Here is a 21,579-nt window from a genome sequence, read left to right as displayed (position 1 = left end):
GTAATCTTGTGTGTTTTCTTCTCTCAGACAGATTCCTAGATCATAGTTCGGAAGATTAGCACATAGTTTTGGCAAACATCCTGCAGACAGTGGGCAATCTTACCATCTTCTCAGCTTTCAGCAAAATTTGTCTGTGATGAAAGAGCTACCGTGCTGGCTGTCGTCGAGGACCGTTTTGCTAAATATTACCATTTGATTTTATAGGCTAATAAATGATTTGGTTAATGGATCTGCACTCGTTCCCCTGCTCTGCTCCGGACAGCTGCATATCCTTTATTACAATTTGTTGGAAAAATATAGGTTTCATAAGTAAATGCCACAGAACAATTAATCTGGAGAGCATTAAATTCTAGTAATGATGCTAAAACGCTAATAATTAACAGGCAACTGGAAAAAAAGTTTGTTGAGTCAAGCTGAAAGTAATGCAGAGAGTGCAAAGCGGAGAGCAGGTGCCCTTTTGGTTTAACTGCTCAATTTGGTAATGATGCCGTTTATATGAGCTAACAGTGTAAAAGAAAATGACCGTTCACAGATGGATTATATCATTATTTGTGTGGAACACATCTGCAAAACATGGTCAGGATTTAGGGGAAATTATACTGAAAATGTTTTATGTATTTGTGTGTATGAAAGTTGATACGGATTAAAGTATGAAAGGCATATTTTCAATCACCCTCATGAAAAAGCAGTACACTTTAGCACACTTTTAACAGTAGTACTTGATATGGAAATACTTTAAAAGAATGTACTTAAGTGTGAACTGAATGCTTAACTGCATGATAATTGCAATTAAATAAAAAGATTAAATTTATCTTTACTAAGTAATTTTTTTGACCCACACAAGTAGGACTTAAGTACATATATGCACTTTCATAATTACGTTTATTGTCTTTGAAATATGGTCTTCGAATGAACTGACAAGTATTTATGGTAAAATCTTAAACAAAAATATACTTTAATGACAAACGTTTAATGACATTTCTGTTAAAACTTCTATGTCATATATTCAAACTTACACATTTGTAATGCGGAAGTTGCAATTTAGTATATTTAAAATATATTAACTTTGAATGTAATATCGAATAAAACACTACAAAAAAATATATAATCAAGTACTGTACTTTCTTTTGTATGTTAGTCAGAACATCAAAATACGTGTACAACAAAAGCACAACAAAAAAATATTAAAATAGGATTTAAAATGTACGTTCAAAGTAAAACTTAATTTGACGTTATTAAATTGCACTTTGTGTACTTAAACATAGCTTTGTAAGTGTACTCTCTTCAGGTACACTTAAGTAGCCTTTTATTTCATTAATATTATCTGTACAGTTTTTTTATATATATATATATACTTTTAAGAATTGAAGTTCACTTCAAATGCACATTTAATTTGTTTTGGATATCGCTGGCTTTCACTGTATGGATTTTTTTTATCCTTTTCTTATTTTGCATATGCAAAATAATTAAAGTCATACATGTTTGAAATAACATGAGGGTGAGTAAATGATGAAAGGATTTTTATTTTTGAGCTAACTATCCCTTTAAATAGCAATATATTTTTTAAAAATCTGCCTTTTTGGGTGTACATGTGATTTATTACCATATAACTGAAGAACATTGTAGTGTTTTAATACCTCTTTGCTCATTTATCCAGAACTATTCACACCTTTATTACTTTCCCCTCTTTTTTCTCTCTATTTCACTTTTCTTCGTTCACACACACTTACAGAAAGGCACACCTCACTAACTCTCTTGGAAATAACAGGGGCTTATTTATGTGGTATCCCCAGGCGTTTCTCAGGGAAATATACTACTTTTCCAACTGGCCTCCTGTCAGCATCCCATTAAGGCCCTGTCTTCATTTTATGCCTCTAAATCTGATGCAGACACCACTGAAATGTAAGCAAATATTAATTGGGGTCAGTCGCAGCAGATGCAACTCATGCAGGCGTCTAATGTAAAGTACCTTTGTAGACCCGTGGCGTTACAGAGCAGGGTGCTGACGCTTCACATTTTCCACGCATGCTGCGATGATTCATAATGGCCATAGCGCTCTGCCTTCATATTTTACCAGGCAAGTGTTCTATCAATTAAAGGAAATACTGTGATGGTACCCTATAGTGCAACTGAGAGTTTAGCTTTAGACCTGTGTAACTGACTCGGACTGCACAGTCACAAAAGGGCATTGGTGTTACTTACCTAACAGACTGTATTGCCTAGACGTGACGCAATAAAGCAACATGCGGTAAAAGCAGACAACAATCTTAAAAACTTCCATGTAAACTGTAATCCGTTACTTATTACATATTGTGTGATGAGTATATACAGACACTGATAAATATTTGACCAGTAATACATTATTTTTTGGAGGGCTCTTAAAAGACTTCTCCCTGTCTGTTGGTCACATACTTCCAAAGGGTTATGTGCCAGCTGAGCAACTGCCATTGATTTGAATGGGAATGCTGACGGATAGCTCTCAATATGCATTTTAGACCTCCTCAGTCAGTTAGGGCTCGATGTAAACTGCTTTAGTTTTGAAACTGTTGCTGGTAAATGTTCAGTTATCATGTGGACAGAGCCATTATTTAGCTTCCAAAACATTTAGAACTCCACTGTTTTTTCACAATTTGCAGTGACTTTGGAGAAATGAGAGTCAAACTTGATTTCCTCTATCTGTAGTATGGTGATTTGAGGAACACATTTCATGAGGTGTTGTCTGCGATCAGCTGCTTTGCATTAAATCAGAGACAGGACAGCAGAGGAAAGGGATGGGTAATTCATTAAAAGCCCTGCAGACCCGAGGCCGTTATTAATTGTTGTCCATTCAGCTTGTTAATTTGGCTGTAGTGGTAGCAGCAAACAGCCAATTCTCATTTATCAGAGGAACAGAGAGATCCCTCCAATGACTTTTCGAAAGGTTCTAGCAAAGTTTTACGTCTGAAATGTGACCAGGATTGCAGCTCTCAAACAGGTACCAAGGCTTGGGATGTTTCTTTAACATAAAAACACAGTGCCTGCATCAGTTTAAATAAAACTCTTAAACTCTAAATATGAGAGTAAATAAGTTTAATAAAAAGTTTGGCTTTATTAGGTTTTTATTATCATTACTATTATTATTACACTACAACAATAATTTCCTTAATCGGGGTTTTAGTTTTTGTCTTTTTCTTAAAGGGGTCATATGATGCTGCTAAAAAGAACATTATTTTGTGTTTTTGGTGTAATGAAATGTGTTTATGCAGTTTAAAGTTAAAAAACACGTTATTTTCCACATACTGTACATTATTGTTTCTCCTCTATGCCCCGCCTTTTTGAAACGCGTCGATTTTTACAAAGCTCATCGGTCTGAAAAAGCGAGGTGTGCTGTGATTGGCCAGCTATCCAATGCGTTGCGATTGGCCGAATACCTCAAGCGTCAGACGGAAATGTTACGCCCCTCACATACTGTTGATGCCGTGTCCGGCCGGAGCGACGAGACAAAAACATTAAAACCCATTACAAACGAGGCATTTGTTGCATCCAGTGGGGACATAATTACTGATTATAATGACTTATACTGTCTTTTTACGCATTGCGTTGCATTGCATCGCGCCGAGTAAACATAAAACTCTGTCTGCATTTGTGATCGGAGAAATGACAAACAACAAGTGCTACTCTACTGCCTAAAACTCGCGTTTGAATCGTATTTCCTCAGCAACCAGCACGGATCAGCTCCAGGCATGACGAAGCGGATATCGTCCTCTTTTGGAAGACCAAACAAAGTAATTTCGCTTTCACAACGAAGCACACAGCGCCTTCAGGACATGGCTGCAGCGTCAACAATACTACAGCGAGAATAAAAGTTACGCCTTCTTTCTTTGCGTGAACATTTGGGCGGTGTTATGCAAATCTTCCCACATAGTGAGGTAGGTATGTTGAGGCGTGTTAGAACGAGCCGTTTTAGGTAGGTGTGGCTGACTCTGAACTTTTATAAAGAATATCTCTTTGGATTTGAGACTTTAGTCTTTGCAACTTTACAGATCTTCTTTATGCACCAAGAGCTTGTAACACTCCAAAGAGAAAGGAAAAATTGAAATGGCATCATATGACCCCTTTAAAATAAAATGAATTCAGTTGATGCTGAGAATTGCAAAAAATATTAACAATATTCTTGTTTTAAGCATAAATACAACATTTAGTGAGGTTCAGGCTTACAAAGAAATAAATAAATAGACGTTGTCATAAAATTTGTAACTTAATTCGAGATACATTATCTTTGTAAGCAAATTTCAGTGTTATTTTAGTATTATTTATATACTAGCATTTATTACTATTTTGAATTAGCCTTTATTTTTAGATTTTTAGTTTTCGTTTAAGTTTAGGTCATTTTTTTAATGTGCTTTTTTCTTTTTTCAATTATTTTTTATTTCATTTTGTTTATTTGAAGTATTTCTTTATAGTTTATTTGAAGTATTTCTTTATAGTTTATTTTAATTAATTATAGCTTTATTTATTTATACATTTATTTTAATTTATTATTATTTTATTTTTATTTTAGATTTATTTCAGTTACTGAAAATATTACTTTTATTTTTAGTTTTTTTTTTTTTTTTTTTTTTTTACTGATTAAAAAAAGTGATTTTGGCTGTGTTTGGCTTGATCTTGGTCTTTCCCCTTAAATCGTCTCTTTGTAATTGGTAGTGTCATGTAACGGGATCTAAAATAAAGTAAGACTCTTCTATACACTGTGTGGTTGGAGATATATGTTTGAAGAAAATCGGCACAAGTTTCTCAGCAGGGTGGGTGTCATCTGGTGTCATGTTTAAGACCTCCTAGTATTTGAAGGGCTAATAGAGAGAGAAAGCAAATAGCATTGAGAGAGAATGCCTGTGCGTGTGTGTGCATGTATAAGAATGAAGCCTTGCTTGGCCATCAGAAGTGATATATGTGCCAGATTTTCTCCCAGAATAAATCAGGGCCATCAGCATGACAAGCGTTTTTCCACTTGCTATAAACATATCTCCCACGCACTCGTCCGTCCCAGCGTTGCAGAATATTTACTGGGCTGCTCCCCTGTATACAGCAATGACATACCTGACTCTGATTGCCAGAAAAGTGTCCAGCTTGGCATGCTAACGCTTGTTAGCGCATGACTGAAGGTCCTGTGTGTTCGTAGCGTGAGCTGGCCAATGAGAAGACAAATCGGCCATCTGATACTATAGTCATCTGACACCAGAGACAGCTGCCAAACTCTGTCTGAAATTGTAGATGTTACAGCATCCAGACACAGACACACGCATTTAGCAATCAAGCTAGTCAATGTTGTGATTCACAGTACAGCTGGGATTTGGGTCCAGGAAGTTAGCGTTTAGGATAAGTTAGGAACGTGGATCTTGATCAGATTGGAAATGCTGAGCTTAAAAGTGTCATTGAGGAATGACTGGTCGTTCATGGCTGGGCTGTGTGTCCCTGAGGTGATTTAGCACCTCAAGCCCAAGAGGGTGCTCACATCTGTCAGGGGTTGCTGGAGAGGTGCTGTCATGTGACTTATGCCACGGAGAGGTCATGGACATTTTGTGTTCTTTGATATAACACCGTGAATGCCTCTCAGATGTCTGACTGAGTCAGGAGAAGCCAGGCAGATCATTTCCCTGTTATACTGTGCTGTTCAAACATATATAACGATGAAAAGGAGGGAGTGTTTTAAAGGTGCACTCCATCATGTTACACCATTGAAAAGCTTAACACATAAAGAAAGTAATAGTGCTTTTTGAAATATACATTTAATGAATGTATGTATTACACATCTAGTCATATCAGTAGCCTAATAAAAGCGGTTTTATTTTATATGGAAATGGTCACCTCATGGTAGCTGCCATGCTGAAATCACACGGCCAGCTACTTGTTTTATGTCAGTAATCTTCCTGTTACTTTTTTCCATCTCAGAATACATTAGTCATGGCTGACTCTGAATAGCACATTTCTACAATGGCATCAGTTACGAAACGTTTTCTTTGTTGATGCTGCATCCACACCATTAGGTGTCAGTATATGTTCAAGACAACTGCCATATCAGCCAATGTAACATTAACAAAAACAAAGACATGTCAGTTATCGGTCGATATTAAGAGATTTTAATTTATCAGTGTCAGTCAACATTTGATATGTATCCGTCAATCGATTTTCAGTTGTGCACGCTTATTTTTACATTTAGATTACCTTTGCTGTCATCTAATGTTCACTTAAGATGAATCTTTAAAAACATAAATAACTTAATAACACCATTAATTAGTAAATCTCAAAATGAATATCCACTTTTCATACTGTACATAGCACTGAAAATCATTTATTTTAGTTTTTATTATTATTATTTTTCATGTATTTAGACAAAATAGTATAGACTTTTGTTTTTAGTTAGTCAATTATCAGCTCTGTATCGGCAAGAATTTTCACATTGAGGCATTTATAATTGTACTTTACATAGTTTTCACATGCCTTCATATTGTCTACATGGGTTGCATCACTTCGTTTATGCAGCTTCAATAACACTACACTTGGATTAAAAATGTTCATACTGTATATTAATAATGAAACTAACAAATTAATATTAGAATGAAATAAAGATTCACTGACCCTGATTCTACAATATATTTCTCTAAAATCATATTCTTGACCACTCTAGATTGCTACTGACACCAGCATGAATTTCACTGTAGTCACATTCACCACCACACATCCAAAGTGTGTGGATTTAATTTCTCCCCTTCATGTATGACATCACATCAGGTCGTACTGAAGGAATTCCTTCTGAAACAATTACCTGAGTGTTAAGCCCTGGTTGTGTGGGTATTATACGAGTAGCAGGTGTGGTAATTTGAGTCATTTGTGGCAGCGTAATGATGAATGGTGTCAGGAGTAAACAATCAGACCGAGGGAAGTGGATCTACTGCAGAGTAAGGAGAATTTAGTTTCATCATAAAAGAATTCTCCCTTCCTCTATTTCACTCCGACACTTTTATGCTTTTTTTATTTTCTAGCTTATTGCGGCCGTGGGCCACGTGCTGATTTATACGGTCTGGCAGGGATACAAGGGACCCTCAAGAGACCAGGCCCTCCCTCCCAAAGCTCCACGTACACACACACACACACACACACACACACACACACACACATAGAGCTCACCCACTGGGCCTTTTCTTCCTCTAACAAGATATTAGTTTGGCGCAATTCTGGCATGGTTATCCATCACATCGAGGGGGCTGTGTGAAACAGTGCGCCTTTAAGCACTGCACCCACTTATTTAAAATGTGTCTGCAGAAATCGGTTATGCCCATTCATTCAGGAACAGGTTACAATGATGCCAATGATCCCTTTCCTCTAAGGGGCTCTTTGTCTCAATAAGTGTGCTACAATGGGCCATAGATGAATAGCTACAGGTTAGAAGTGAGTTAAATGGTATTGTAATGAATGTGATTTAAGATGTATGTGTGAAGCAAAATCCATATCTGTTTATTATGATTCAAAGCAGGTGAAGAAGTGCTGATTAAACAATGTATACAACAGATAGTTCTGGTTCTCAAATCTGATTGGGTGAAGAGAGAGTGAACTGACTGAAGAGTGATCGCTGCTATAACAGTCCAAAAAAACTGGGACTTTTCATTTGTTGCTTGTCCATGTTTCAAGTCCTGAATCCATGTTTCAAGTGTGTTTTTGTGGTGGACTCTTTCATTGACTTTGCAGGTTACATATAGATAAATCAGTAGGTGGTGATGAGAATGTGAAACGATTCATTCAACTGTTTTGTTCAAAACACTGATTCGGTAATTGAGTAGGTACTGTACTTCTTTTGAAAAAGCAATTACTTAGCAACTGTTAAAAAGTATGATATACTTTGAATGTCTGTATTATGAATGAAATCTACTACATTTGTCATTGTCATGTGACCCTACAGCAAGGACGCCTGCAGCATTTCTTCCGAGGGTACACACAGTTTTAAAAAAAATTTATGGGGGACCAAACGATCAGTGAGAATAGAACAAATGTGTCACATGTTTTAAACTCAACAAAATTGTAAAATACATATATCAAGAGCATGCTCACAGATGAAAACAGAAAACAAAACAGTGTTGGATGAAGTGGATAAGAGCCCTGCACGGGCCTCAAATATAGGCTCTAGCCAGTCTTTTTTCCCCTTTTCCCAAAAAAAGCTTACTGTTTCAGCTATTAAAATAGTTCAGTTTTGTATGTAATGGAAAAGTGATTATATTTTGTTTCGTTTTTTATAAAGTAAAAACTACTTTTTTGTTCGTTAAATGTAAGTTTTTTTTTTTTAAGTAACGACAAAGCGGCCAGTGGCAGACAGTGGGTTGGTCGTAGCCTATGTTTTAGCCTTGCCTAAAATAAAATCTATATATAAAACAGTTCAAGCATATCACGATGTTAGTTTAAATGTTTAAAGGGTTGAAAGTCTCTACACATCCCGATAGCAATCATTAAGATCTCTAGTCTAAATGTATTTATCTGTATTTATATATTCTGTGGAAGGCGTAGGACCAAGAAATGTTCATCCAATCAAAACCCTCGGTCCGAGCGTTTTAATTGGCTTTCCTACCTGCCTGTCAACGTATGTATTAGCATACCTCTGCGCATCCGGTTCACGCAGACAGGACACGTCATCAGCACGTTCACGCACGCTGTGTAGACAGAGTGAGAATGGCAGACATACATCAACAACCCGAACTTCCTTCCTGGTACTCTAGTACTTTTAAAGTTTTCTCACCGGCGAATGACACATGATGTAGCCCAGCGGTTCCCAATTCCAGTCCTCACGCATATTTTGCATGTCTTGCTTAGTTAACACACCCGATTCAGATAACCAGCTCTTTAGAAGTGCATGAACTGTGTTCCGATCGATATGGTCCCTACACAGTGTTCATTGCTCCCTACTCCCTGAGCAGGGGAAATCCGTTGAAGTTTACTTCACTTCAGAACATTCAGCGCGAGGACTGGAATTGGGAACCACTGATGCAGCCTGTTATAGTAATGTTGTCTCTGGTATTCTGGTCTGTGAGCGTATATGTGTTCAGGGGGCGTGGCTTTGGACGGGGTTAAAAATACAACACAAATTATAATGGCATATATGTAAAACTTTGTCCTATAATTGTATAGCTGCTTATATTTTCAAGATTGTTTACAACAATCAGCAGTCTTCCCCATGATTGTGTAGCCTAGTGAACCAAACTGAGAGACCATTTTGAAGGCTCAGGAAACCTTTGCAAGTGTTTTGAGTTGATTAGCTGATTGGCATGTCACCATATTCTAATTTGTTGAGATAGTGAATCGGTGGGTTTTTGTTAAATGTGAGCCAAAATCATCACAATTAAAAGAACCAAAGACTTAAACTACTTCAGTCTGTGTGCATTGAATTTATTTAATACACGAGTTTCACAATTTGAGTTGAATTACTGAAATAAATGAACTTTTCCACGACATTCTAATTTATTGAGATGCACCTGTAGTTGCTTTCAGGAGGATGTTATATCTTCAAGGTTATATCAACCCATTATAATATGAAAGAATTTGAAAAAAAAAAGATTGCAATATAAAACGTGTATCTTTGGATTTGCCCTCTAGAAGTATTTGTGAGATGAGGGCAACTTGATGCTGTTTAATACCCAACCAAATGACACGAGCCACTTCACAGCGCTGCACACACAGTAATTTCTTCATCTCCAGCAGAAATATGCTCTCCCGCCCGCAGTGACGGGGACCCCATCCGAGCGGAACCAGGCAAAGGTAGCCTGTCAAGGCTGATGAATGGGGGACATGCTGCATCCAGATTCATTTCCCTGCCGACAAGTGAGTGACGGGGAAGATGTCTGGCTTTGGCAGCGGTGGCATGGCGGGCTGTTTTTCAGATGGAGCTTAATGTTGAGACAGGACACATAGACGAATCCCCTCCCCTTCACTGCAGTGCAGATCTGATGGAAGACAATGAGTTATTGCAAGGTGATAGAGCGTATATATTGTATGGAAGACACAAGAAGCCTTTGAAGAGGATCTTGCTTGTAGATCACTGTACCCCCGTGTCTGTATGTTTGTAATTCAATTTCAAAGCAAGCGGCCGTGAGTGTTTGTTGGCATCCAATAGCAACACATTGCAGGACCTTACTTATCTGCTATATTTCATCGGATGCATCACGCATCTATATTTTTTGGAGGTGGCACCAGTGCTGGTCCTGGTTCAGTTGGTGCACTAGACATGATATGATATATTCAAAAATATATATAAAGTTTAATTTAAAAATGCATAATATTTTATTTTATATTTGTGATATAATTATCAAATATACATTTATATTTGTAAGTTGCACTTGGCTTAAAAATCCATTTTTAGGCGAATTTGTGTCAAATTTGGATGATCTCATTTGTCTGTTTTCATATGATCTGCTTACACCCCACTTAGGTTAGATTTGGGGGTGGACCTTCATGCTTAGTTTTTTTTTCTTCTAAAAATCATACGTTTTAATATGAATCAAATCATACAAATTCACATGGAATCACGAAGTCATAAAAGCTTACTTTTTCCAATGAGAACGGGTTGAAAATCTAAGGCTGCGAGTGAACCTTTCAGTATAATCTATTATAGGTATAATTTTGCAGTCATATACTGTTTTTTTATTTCTGAACATTGACTTGCTCCATTAGGTGTTAATTGTAAAATGACAAACACTTACTGTACATATCTGATGTGATTACTGGGCTGTATGGAAATGGTCACTTTTGATAACGATCTATTTGTACATGCATATAAACACAATAAAGGTCAACAAGCTACAAATCTGATGTGTGTATGAGTGAGCATGTTTATATTGTGAGACAATATGCAGTTGGTATCATAAAAAGCGCTGACAAGCCTTGAAGCAGATGGTGGTGTCCCCTGTGGAGTCATTCCCCTCTCTGTTACCTTTTGTAGTTTCTGTTTTTGGAGAATTAATTCTGCTCATTCAGCATGAACAGATGACCTCCACACACTATGATTAACACAGAAACACACACACACAACAGAAGCATTAGCAGTGTCAGAAATGAACTTCTACATTTAGGGACAGTGTTTGCTCCCTGCTTGATTTTTTCTAACCATTTAAAAACATAATCGTTCCATTTTATACATAGATCCCCACACCCTGTGGAGGACCCTTTGTTGAAAACCCTGGCATCAGATGTAAGACAGTGTTCGCTTCAAACTTGGTGAAGGTGAAGGTCTGCTCAGTTTTTAGTGCTGTCATGACAGTAAAGCGGGACTGTCAGCCATGGCCATTCCTGCTCCTCTTCCCCCTGTGGCAGCTCAAGGTTAACAGTCTGTAGAAGAGGGAAACAGACAATTACAGACTAGTCAATAGCTCTCTCAGAGTGGAGCACTATAGTATACCGCTGAAGTCAATAGCAGCATCTGAAATGGCTTCCTATTAGCTGTACGCTGCATGGCTAAAAATAAATTGACTGTCACAATGCTCCTCTCATTTAGGAGATGGCGAAAGAGGTCCATTGGGTCTGGCATTGACTATTCCTTAAAGGTGCAATCAGTCATTTTTTCCTCGTTAAAAAGTTTTAAAGAAATGAATTGCACTTTTGACAAGATGTGTTAAATGGTGTACACTCACATGGGATGAAGACTCTAGTTATATCAGTGATCTAGAAAAAGTTATTTTATTTCAAATGTACTGTAGTACGTCACCTCACGGAGGCCGCCTTTTTGAGATCACACCACCAGCTGAATACTATTAACAATATTTCGCCAACCCGTCCTGTTATCAGAAACTGTCAGTTGCGAAAACTAATCATTCATGGGTGAAAAATTTGCCTGTGAATAGAGTATACAATAGCAATGTAAAAGAGTTGCTTTTGTGAGGGGCTACTGTACATCCACACCACTAGGTGTCAGTATTACATCTGAGATCACATCGGATGCAAAATTCACCTGGTGTTTGCATATAAATATGTCTTAGCAGTGCATGGACACAACCACCCTACAATGATAAAAATCCATTCACTCCTTTTTTTTTATTCCCCCAAAAACCTAAACAGTCTCAATTATCAAGCTATTTTGATTTTCTGAGCAGTATGACATCAAGTATATTGCAGACATTTCATGAAGACCCTAAAGAATCATACCAACTTTGGCATCCGATGTCCCCTTTAACATTGCGCTCACCATAGTTAGTTTTCTAGACATCATGCAAGGTGGTTTTCCATGAAAAATCTTTTCCAGACTGGAAGTAACGCCAGTGGAACAGTGTATCTGCCCTTTTCCTCGACCTGGTCGCTGCCCTAAGCTCATAATTGGACTGGTCTGTATTCAGCAGGTGAACGGCGCTCTCATTTGAATATCAACCATGTCCACATGCTGGCGGCCATGACAGCTTCATTACCGCTATGTGTGAAAGTGATGGGAGGGGTAATGCATACGGCACACTCATGCCCACTGTGCTCTCTGCATTCACACCCACAATTTCTATCTCTCTCTCTCTCTCTCTCTCTCTTTCTCTCCCTCACACATCACAGACAACTCAACAAACCCTGTGTGGTTTAATAAGACAGCTTCAGCGGTGTGTCCTCTCAACCCCAATTTGGTGTGCTCCCTGCCGCCCTCGCTGGTCTATGCTGAGTAGAGGAGGTCCAAAGGTGACTTTACCTGTCATTCATGCAGTCGGGAGCCCTTTGTTTCCCCGATTATGAATTTATAATGAATATCACCCTCACCTCCGGACGACACAGTAATCTAATTAATGTAGCAAATGTGTCAGACGTGTTCTAACTAAAGGCATATAACATTAGCATAGCATAGCTTCCTTTAGCAGTCTTTACAGATGGTGTACAAGGCGGTTCAATAAGAAATGCTTTCCAAAGAGGACTAATTTTAGTAAACAATCAGACCTTAAAATAGATTTAATGTTACAATGGGTCCTCCTCACCACACAATACAATAAAACAACAAGCTGCAAAAGCTATACAAAAAAGGACGTTAATACGAAATGTTGTGCTAATTAGTCATTGTAGCAATCCAGAATTTTGTATGTCTCATCGCACAATACATTCATGTTCAGTATGTACACCCTTGTGAAAAAAGATTTGCACTTTTGCGTACTTTTAAAAAGAACACTTATTACAGAAATAACATTGAACTTATTCGGACACTTAATTGCGCGTTAATTTCAATTAAATGAAAATGTATTAAAGTTTACATTTATATTAAATGCAATTAGCTGAACTTACATCTTTATGTGTCATTTCATAATTACTTCGAATGTCTTTGAAATACTGTATGGTTAAAGAGTGCTGCCAAATTTACTGAAAGAATTTATAGTAAATTAAAATATACTTCAATGTAATTTCTATTAAAACGTGCATTTCATGAACTTAAGCAAATTTGTAATTACATATTTGTAATGAAGCTGCAATTTATTACATTTACTATGCATTAACTTTAAATATAATATTGAATAACACAGTGCAGTTAAAATTAAAATCAAGTACTTGTGCTAAAAGTATTTTAGTTAACAACAAAACGAGTATGCTTCTTTAGAGCACAAATGTATAAAATGTATTTAAAGGAAAACATGAAAATACACTTAAGAGGAAATTATTTTATTGATATTAGATTATCTGCAAGTACAGTTTTTTTTAAATATACTTTTAATATTTGAAGTGCACTACAAATGCACATTCAAAGCAATTAAGCAACCTTTTCACTTGGAAATGTAATCAGGCTATTTTCATTCATGCAAGTACAGCTCCTGTCTAATTAAATGAGAAAAAAAGCTCAAAAAGCTGCTTGCAAAACTCACATTTCAATAACATATTAAAAAAAAAAAAAAAAAATTGTAAAGACTAAACGATTGGCTCTTTTATTTTGAAGGCACGATGTCCTTTACTTGCATCACACAGTGTTAAGAGCGTTAGTGAATTTTTGCAAAGGTATTTTTTATTTTTTTTTCATATTCTACCTGACTCAATAGGCAATTATGGTTATTATCTGGTGTCCTTATCTGGTGTACTAACATGATTCACAACTGGATTAAACAGCTGAAGGAGCTCACGGAAAAACAGATGCTTTGTATAAAGTATAATTCAAATGTCACCTTTCAGTTGTTCTGACTGGCCTGCTAAATAAATAATACACCTCATGAAGATGCCACTGCAAGGGCCAAGCACGTCATCTCGGAAGGTGGACAGAATGACAGGCCGCTGACATTAACCAACACAGCAACCTGCACTGGGACTTTGCCTGTCAACATGGTATTGCCCCCATACAACCGTTAGAGTGGCTTGTTTGACGCATACACACCTCCAGCCTCTTTTACTGGTATTTGTGCGTCCAGTGGGAGTCTCAGGCCCGGTGCTGCCAGCACTGCTATCAGGCAACTGAGTGTGTGCAGAGCCTATTAAGACGATCTCCATCGTTAGAGAGACAGCAGCAGCTGGCCGTCAGGGTTCTCAAGGGAGCCGTGGCGAGTGATGTTCAGGGGGCAGGCGATTAGAGGAACATTTCAACCTGTTGGGCGACTCAAAGACATATGAGTCTTTGCCTGCAGTGTGAGAGGTACAAGTAAGACAGGAAGAGATGGGGCAAGGCAATCTCTTTTTAGTGAAAGTGTCAGTGTGACTCTTTCTTTAAGCTGAAGTGTGTAATTTTTGTGCCTCTGGGTCATCAGATGGTTGTAGAAATGATGGTTTCCAAACAGGTTTTCCACCTCAAATTGATGCCATTGTTGCCAGATCTGGGTAAAATAAGCCCAAAATAATGTAGAATGAATAATAATCTAGTAAGAATTTCACATGTTTAAAAGCCCAACAAAAATATGTGGGTATTGGTAAAACATCTATTTTAATGAAATATTAGCACCACCATTAGCAATCATCATGAGCAATCTTGTTATAAAATGAGAAACCGCTTTGGTGCGTGAGCTCTGTGAGAACGCATACACACCTCCAGCCTCTTTTACTGGTATTTGTGCGTCCAGTGGGAGTCTCAGGCCCGGTGCTGCCAGCACTGCTATCAGGCAACTGAGTGTGTGCAGAGCCTATTAAGACGATCTCCATCGTTAGAGAGACAGCAGCAGCTGGCCGTCAGGGTTCTCAAGGGAGCCGTGGCGAGTGATGTTCAGGGGGCAGGCGATTAGAGGAACATTTCAACCTGTTGGGCGACTCAAAGACATATGAGTCTTTGCCTGCAGTGTGAGAGGTACAAGTAAGACAGGAAGAGATGGGGCAAGGCAATCTCTTTTTAGTGAAAGTGTCAGTGTGACTCTTTCTTTAAGCTGAAGTGTGTAATTTTTGTGCCTCTGGGTCATCAGATGGTTGTAGAAATGATGGTTTCCAAACAGGTTTTCCACCTCAAATTGATGCCATTGTTGCCAGATCTGGGTAAAATAAGCCCAAAATAATGTAGAATGAATAATAATCTAGTAAGAATTTCACATGTTTAAAAGCCCAACAAAAATATGTGGGTATTGGTAAAACATCTATTTTAATGAAATATTAGCACCATCATTAGCAATCATCATGAGCAATCTTGTTATAAAATGAGAAACCGCTTTGGTGCGTGAGCGCTGTGAGAATAAATCAAACAGTTTCAGACATTTTTGCAAACCTGACTGATTCATGAATGGCTAGTTTGTAAACAAATGAGAGAAAACACACATAACATTGCTAAAATGAAAATGATTAGCCTACCTTGATACCCAGCTAACAGAGAACATCCTTAGAACATTCTTACGAGGTTCTCTCAAAGAGAAACGTTCTTCTAGCACGCACAAAACACAAAAACAAAACAAAACAAAACACAGCCTATTTACACATCGTTCATAGAACATTTTCTGAAATGTTTTAGTTGGACATTCGTCTAACTTTTTGTTGTTGTTACTACTTGTTTCAAATTGAGAACATTCAATCATAACATTCCCATATGTTTGCAAAATGATAAACAAACGTTCTTCTAGCACGCACAAAACACAAAAACAAAACAAAACAAAACACAGCCTATTTACACATCGTTCATAGAACATTTTCTGAAATGTTTTAGTTGGACATTCGTCTAACTTTTTGTTGTTCTACTACTGAGAACATTCAATCGTAACATTCCCATATGTTTGCAAAATGATAAACTTGAATGCTCTCTTAACATTCGTAAGAGCAACAAAAATGTTTTTAAAACATTTAAACTGTACATTTTGAATGTTAAGAGAACATTCAGAAATAATGTTTTCATAACTTAATGGGAACATTAGACAAACGTTCTTAGAACACATTTTTATTGACTGGTTATATCTCTACCGGCAGACAAGGATTTATAAGTAATATTTTTACTGTGCACATGTGCGTTGAAGAGTACAGGCTATGTTTTTATGTAAAAGGCGATTTAGCGCTTTTATATCTATAAGAGACACTTCTATTCTTCTATATACTTCGATTATGTGATAAGTTCTACTACAGCGCAGTAGGCCTATTGAGCGGTACAGTTTCTCCCATTCACTTGATCCTATAATCATATATATACTGTATGATTGAACCCTTTATATGTCTCTGACGGTGCCATACTAACCAGCCACCACACCATGACCCTTTGTTGTGACCTAAAATATATTTTCGCCTTGATGATTTCAGATATAGGCTAGTTTAGGTTATTGGATAATGCTTGTGGCCCTTATTTTAATGGCTTAAACTGCTTGCTTGTGGCGATACACTCCTGTTCTGAAATGTCTTGATGATTTCATGTCCCAGTCAAAGCATGTGAAAGCAGTGGATGATTTGAAAAAGGGGAAATACTGCTTGCTTTGAGTTTTTTTTTCTCTTTGGTGAATGTTCATGATTTTGCAGGCATGAGACCGCCAGTCATGGAAAGACAGAAGAGCTGCGGCGCCATCTGCTGGTCATGTCTGGCCTCACACCACTGCTAAATATTTATGAGAGGGCACAATTTGTATGACATCCAGACAATGATCTTTTATGGCTAAGTATGGCAATAAAATTGTTTGAGAAGAGATTATTATTATGATTTAGCTCTGTGAGGTCGGGTATAAATCACCTAATGTATTAATGCTCTGTGTTTGCTTATTAGGTTATTGCGTTTAAGGGACGTCACAAGCATAAATTCCCTCTCATAAACCTCTCAGCACACATCTGTAGTTTTAACAACAAACTGTTTTCCACACAGGCCAGATTATGCTTTTATACATTCATTTGATTTCCATGGAAGACATTAATGTGTAAGCAAATGTGGTTTAAATAATTTATTAGGTTATCTTCATCAAAGTTTATCTTTGATGAAACTTTATCTTCAGATTCAGAAAGTATGAGTGCGAGACAAAACAACACTGTTTCAATAATGACAGTAACTTTTTTCATGTTTCATTGTCCTTCTTCAAGAATGGGCTGAAATATTCAATGTTGAATATTATCTGCCTCAGCAATGTCTTTAGGCATGCATTTAGTAGCCTACCTACTGTAAGTTGGCTCCATTTTATTAGCAAATAATCAGTCGCTCTGATTCACAGTGCATATCTTCTTCTTCTTCCATGTTCTCTTCAGATTAAGATTCAAAGCGTTTGTTTCCTGAGCCAAAACTGTGAATGGCCTCAGACACAGTGTAGCGACTTCGGCCTTCAGCACAGGCCTCGATTTTTTTCACACTTAGTTGGGACTGTAGGAAGAGATGTAAGCAACTGTCCGAAAGCAGCACCGAGCTGTGAACCACCCTTGAGGATGGAAGCATATACAGTAATTGATCACAGAAACCATAACCATTTCAGTTACTGTGTTTTTTTTTGGCGAGTTAAGAGATGCAGTACGTGAGATATGTCACATGTTCTCAAGCTACAGTAAATGTGTTCTTTCAGTCATGGTTTTATGTTTTATTTCAACATGTTCTTTAGGCCTATTATGATACTTACTCTTCTAGAAATGTCCTGAGCCCTCCCATACGGGCTCCAATCTCTCTGGCATTGTTGAGACTGAAGAACGGGTTTTTTGGAGGAAGCTTGGGTAGATGTGTTCTGCAATTCAGAGACAACCATAGAAGTCCAGTTATTATTTGTCTCATAGAAAACTGCCCAATAATGACTGAAACTTTAATATGTCTACAACACAATTGCATAATATGGTAGTATAGTCATTGTTAACTAAATCTATTAAATATGTTTTTGTTTATTAAAATAAAGCCAAAATAACATAAAATGGTAACACTCTGGGGACCGATTCTCACTATTAACTAGTTGCTTATTAGCATGCATATTGCTGCTATTAGTAAACATACTGGTTGTTTATTAGTACTTATGAAGCGCATAATAATGCCTTATTCAGCCTGACCATATTCTGCATCCCTTAATCCTACGAACTACCTTTAACTATTAAGAATTCGTAGCAGTAATTAGGAGCTTATTGAGTCAAAAGTTAAAGTTAATAGTTAGTCAATACTGAGAATTGGTCCCCAAACAAAAGTGTAATTAGGAGCTTATTGAGTCAAAAGTTAAAGTTAATAGTTAGTTAATATTGAGAATTGGTCCCCAAACAAAAGTGACCAATAAAGGAAAAAATGATTAGATGAAAAACTTTAACTGAAATTAAATAGGTTAGGTTGATCAAAATTACAACAAAATTACTAAAATTAAATGAATAAAATTAAAACTGAAACTTAAAAAAAAAAAAAAAAGCCAAATTAATCAATATTTATAAATACTAAAATGGTATATAAATAATACTAAAACAACCCCTATTAATTAGCAACAATTAGTAATTTGTAAATAGCAATACATTTTCTATTTGTATTTATATTAGCTGGGATACAAATTGGGTCAATGCTGTGACGCTTGTTTTCCTTTGTTTTTAAAAAATACAATAAAATGTAGTTCACACATGTACAATGACTTCAGTACACCTTCTATATGATGATCATGATCAATTTCTGTGACAAAATAAAAAAAATGTCGGGGTGATATAACTGTCCAGTTATTATAATGCATAATGAAGAATATCAATGAAATTGATATACTTATGTCTACGAACCTTAAATTTGATTTTCAAGGACATATTTTACACCATTGACCATTAACCATCCGTGCACAATTACTGAACAAGGTAAATAACAATAACAGGATGCAATGGTTACATACATGAGCATGGCATTTTCCTGTAGCTTTTTTCTTAGCCAAACAAATTCACTGTATCTCCGCCGCACACAGGAACTCTTCTTAGTGAAGGCCAAACTGTTTGTCTGAGTGAATATGAAATACAAAGAACGGTCAGGACGTTTCTGCCCTCCGTTTTGTACCACTTTGCATGTATCATATGTTCTGATTGCACTTACATGTATACAGATTTCATAATCCATGTAGGCATGCCAGAAATCCTCTTTCTGGATGCAAGGATCCCTCACCCACACGCCAGTGAATTCCTGCATAAGTCCAAGAACGGTGGAAAAGACCTTATGTATATACGCTCACAAACTCACATTGGACAAGGACACACAGCCAGTACTCAGAGGTTTTAAAAATGGGAAGAATAAAAAGGAAGTATTTTCATGAGGCATTGGTCTTGTTGACCAACTGGGGCTGATTCATGGGAACTGTAGACTGGGGAAAAACAACTGAGCTCATTTTGTGTCTCTGACTGACAGCGGTGCTTCATTTTTAAAAGCCACCAGAGACATGGCAGACTAGCACCGTCATAAAAATAAAAGGAGCAGGAAAAAGCAGCTGGAAAAAATGGGTACCATAATCATAACGCCTGCATGTTTGAAACAACTAGCAGTACTTAAACAGTTATTCATGTACAGCTGACCTGTAGCTTTTCAAACCTCTTGATATTACTGATAGGTTACAGGGTTATTGTATTTACCAAAAAATTAAATCCATAAAAAATGTTCATTACATGAAATAAAATGTTTACTGAAATAAAATGTAAATAAATAAATACACACATACATAAATATACAAATTCTTATTTCATTTCAGCTAATTTCCAATGCAACATCTAATTTATATATATATATAAAAAAAAATATATATATATATATATGTATAGACATATTAAAAAAAAAGACAAATAAACCCCCCTAAAACTTAAAATAAATGTAAAAAGATTTTATAAGATTTTCCAAATTTAATAAAAAAAACTGTAAAAAGTATCTCATTCTAAAATAACACTGATTGGTTATTTTAAAATCTAATCATGAACATTTTGATATTTAAAAGGACAATCTACTAAGAAAAAGGTTGCCTCATTTCTACAATGTAATGTACTAAAGGTACAGTAATTACAGTTATTTGATTTAAGACGACTGCAATTCAACACAAGAATGACCAAAACACTCCTGAGGTAATTTTATGTTTATTTAAAGCACCTAGAGTTTGCTCACTCGAGATTGAAGGTTAACCGTGATCTTTACAGAAAACAGGAAACCAGACGATCGAAACTGCAGATTAAAGGCTTGAATCACAAAACCCCAAAACATCAATGGTCTATTTGCACTACTGCTATGAAAGTGATACTGACCTACAACAAAAGTGTTGTTCACAAAAAAAATGTGATTGTATGGGCTACATTCTAGAATTAGTTTTGTGCAAACCTAGATTTATACCTGCATGAGCCACACTACGCCACTCGCAGATCACAGGATTCATCACAGTATAACTTGAATAAGTGCGTAACCAGGGGGTTAATAGTACGGATAGTAATCTACACATCAAACAGTCCCTCTCGAGCAGTTATTGTACCATCTGTCATCATCTCCTATGTGTAATCACAGTTCAGATCACAGTAACAAAGAGGACAGAATGATGAACATCACAAATGAACTTTCAAACAATAGACCAAGAGATACAACAACATCTGATTAATGATCAACTTAGGTGGACTTGTATAAACAGTACACTACAGTAGAGCTCTAATACTCCAGTCACATTTCTACAGGTTAGTGTGTTGGGAAGAGCTTCACATTAGAGTATGGATTCACACGTTTTGAATACATGGTACATCAAACAGTAAACTTATGCCACAGTGTTTGTGTATGTTTAAAGCTGCCAGGAGGTACAGTAGTATCCAGTGCTACATATTTCTCTCTCACTGCTCGTCTTCTCCATGCCAGGTCAGCTTGTCCTCGTAAAAACGAATTACCATCTCGGGCCACTTTTTACTGGTCTCTCCGGCTGACAGTAAAGCTACCTCATCTGTGTTTTTCCTGAGATGAAATAAAGAAATAATGATCAGTCTTAATGGACAAATACAGCAAATTCAAAGCACATAATTACCAGCTGCAGTGGTGGATTAATGGCAACAGCATTGCAAACTATCTCTTTTTTTGCTGTGAGGTTGCTTTTGATCTTTCTCTCCATTTATGTGTTGAAGAAGAGCATAAACATGAAAGGAAAGGAATACCTTGGCACCAGTATTAAAACAGTACAGTATTGTTAGTTAACTAAAACTATTAAAAATTATTTTAAGTTAATTGAATAGAAACAATTATATATATATATATAAATATATATACAGGTGCATCTCAATAAATTAGAATGTCATGGAAAAGTTCATTTATTTCAGTAA

At 36.7% G+C, this 21,579-nt stretch overlaps 2 protein-coding genes across 3 annotated transcripts in view; both read right to left on the bottom strand.

Moving 5' to 3' along the window:
* Positions 1-17,572: 17,572 nt before the first annotated feature.
* On the bottom strand, positions 17,573-19,438 carry snx10b (sorting nexin 10b). The gene is made up of 4 exons (XM_016480839.1): positions 19,346-19,438; positions 19,152-19,252; positions 17,934-18,035; positions 17,573-17,738 (listed from the first exon to the last, which is right to left on the bottom strand). The coding sequence occupies exons 1-4, from the start codon at positions 19,436-19,438 to the stop codon at positions 17,573-17,575; spliced, it is 462 nt and encodes a 153-aa protein (XP_016336325.1).
* An 892-nt stretch (positions 19,439-20,330) lies between these two features.
* Positions 20,331-21,579, bottom strand: part of cbx3b (chromobox homolog 3b) — a 4,314-nt gene continuing 3,065 nt past the window's right edge. For both annotated transcript variants that reach the window (XM_016480806.1, XM_016480805.1), the window contains exon 5: positions 20,331-21,217. In XM_016480806.1, the coding sequence (XP_016336292.1) occupies positions 21,100-21,217 (118 nt within the window). In that variant the 3' untranslated portion in view covers positions 20,331-21,099. The remainder of the gene's footprint in view (positions 21,218-21,579) is intronic.

This window comes from Sinocyclocheilus anshuiensis, unplaced genomic scaffold (assembly GCF_001515605.1).
Source record: "Sinocyclocheilus anshuiensis isolate Anshui unplaced genomic scaffold, SAMN03320099.WGS_v1.1 scaffold225, whole genome shotgun sequence".
NCBI classification, from domain to species: Eukaryota; Metazoa; Chordata; class Actinopteri; order Cypriniformes; family Cyprinidae; genus Sinocyclocheilus; species Sinocyclocheilus anshuiensis.
The sequence above is the reverse complement of the archived record's forward strand: the minus strand, read 5'-3'. Positions and strand labels throughout refer to the sequence as shown.

What these genes read in the sequence shown, in the direction of transcription:
- snx10b (XM_016480839.1), bottom strand. Translation starts at nt 19,438, where the DNA reads ATGCAGGAATTCACTGGCGTGTGGGTGAGGGATCCTTGCATCCAGAAA. An exon ending in ATTATGAAATCTGTATACAT is followed by an intron (nt 19,253 to 19,345) that starts GTAAGTGCAATC and finishes ATATTCACTCAG; the next exon opens with ACAAACAGTTTGGCCTTCAC. An exon ending in CTCAGGACATTTCTAGAAGA is followed by an intron (nt 17,739 to 17,933) that starts GTAAGTATCATA and finishes TCCATCCTCAAG; the next exon opens with GGTGGTTCACAGCTCGGTGC.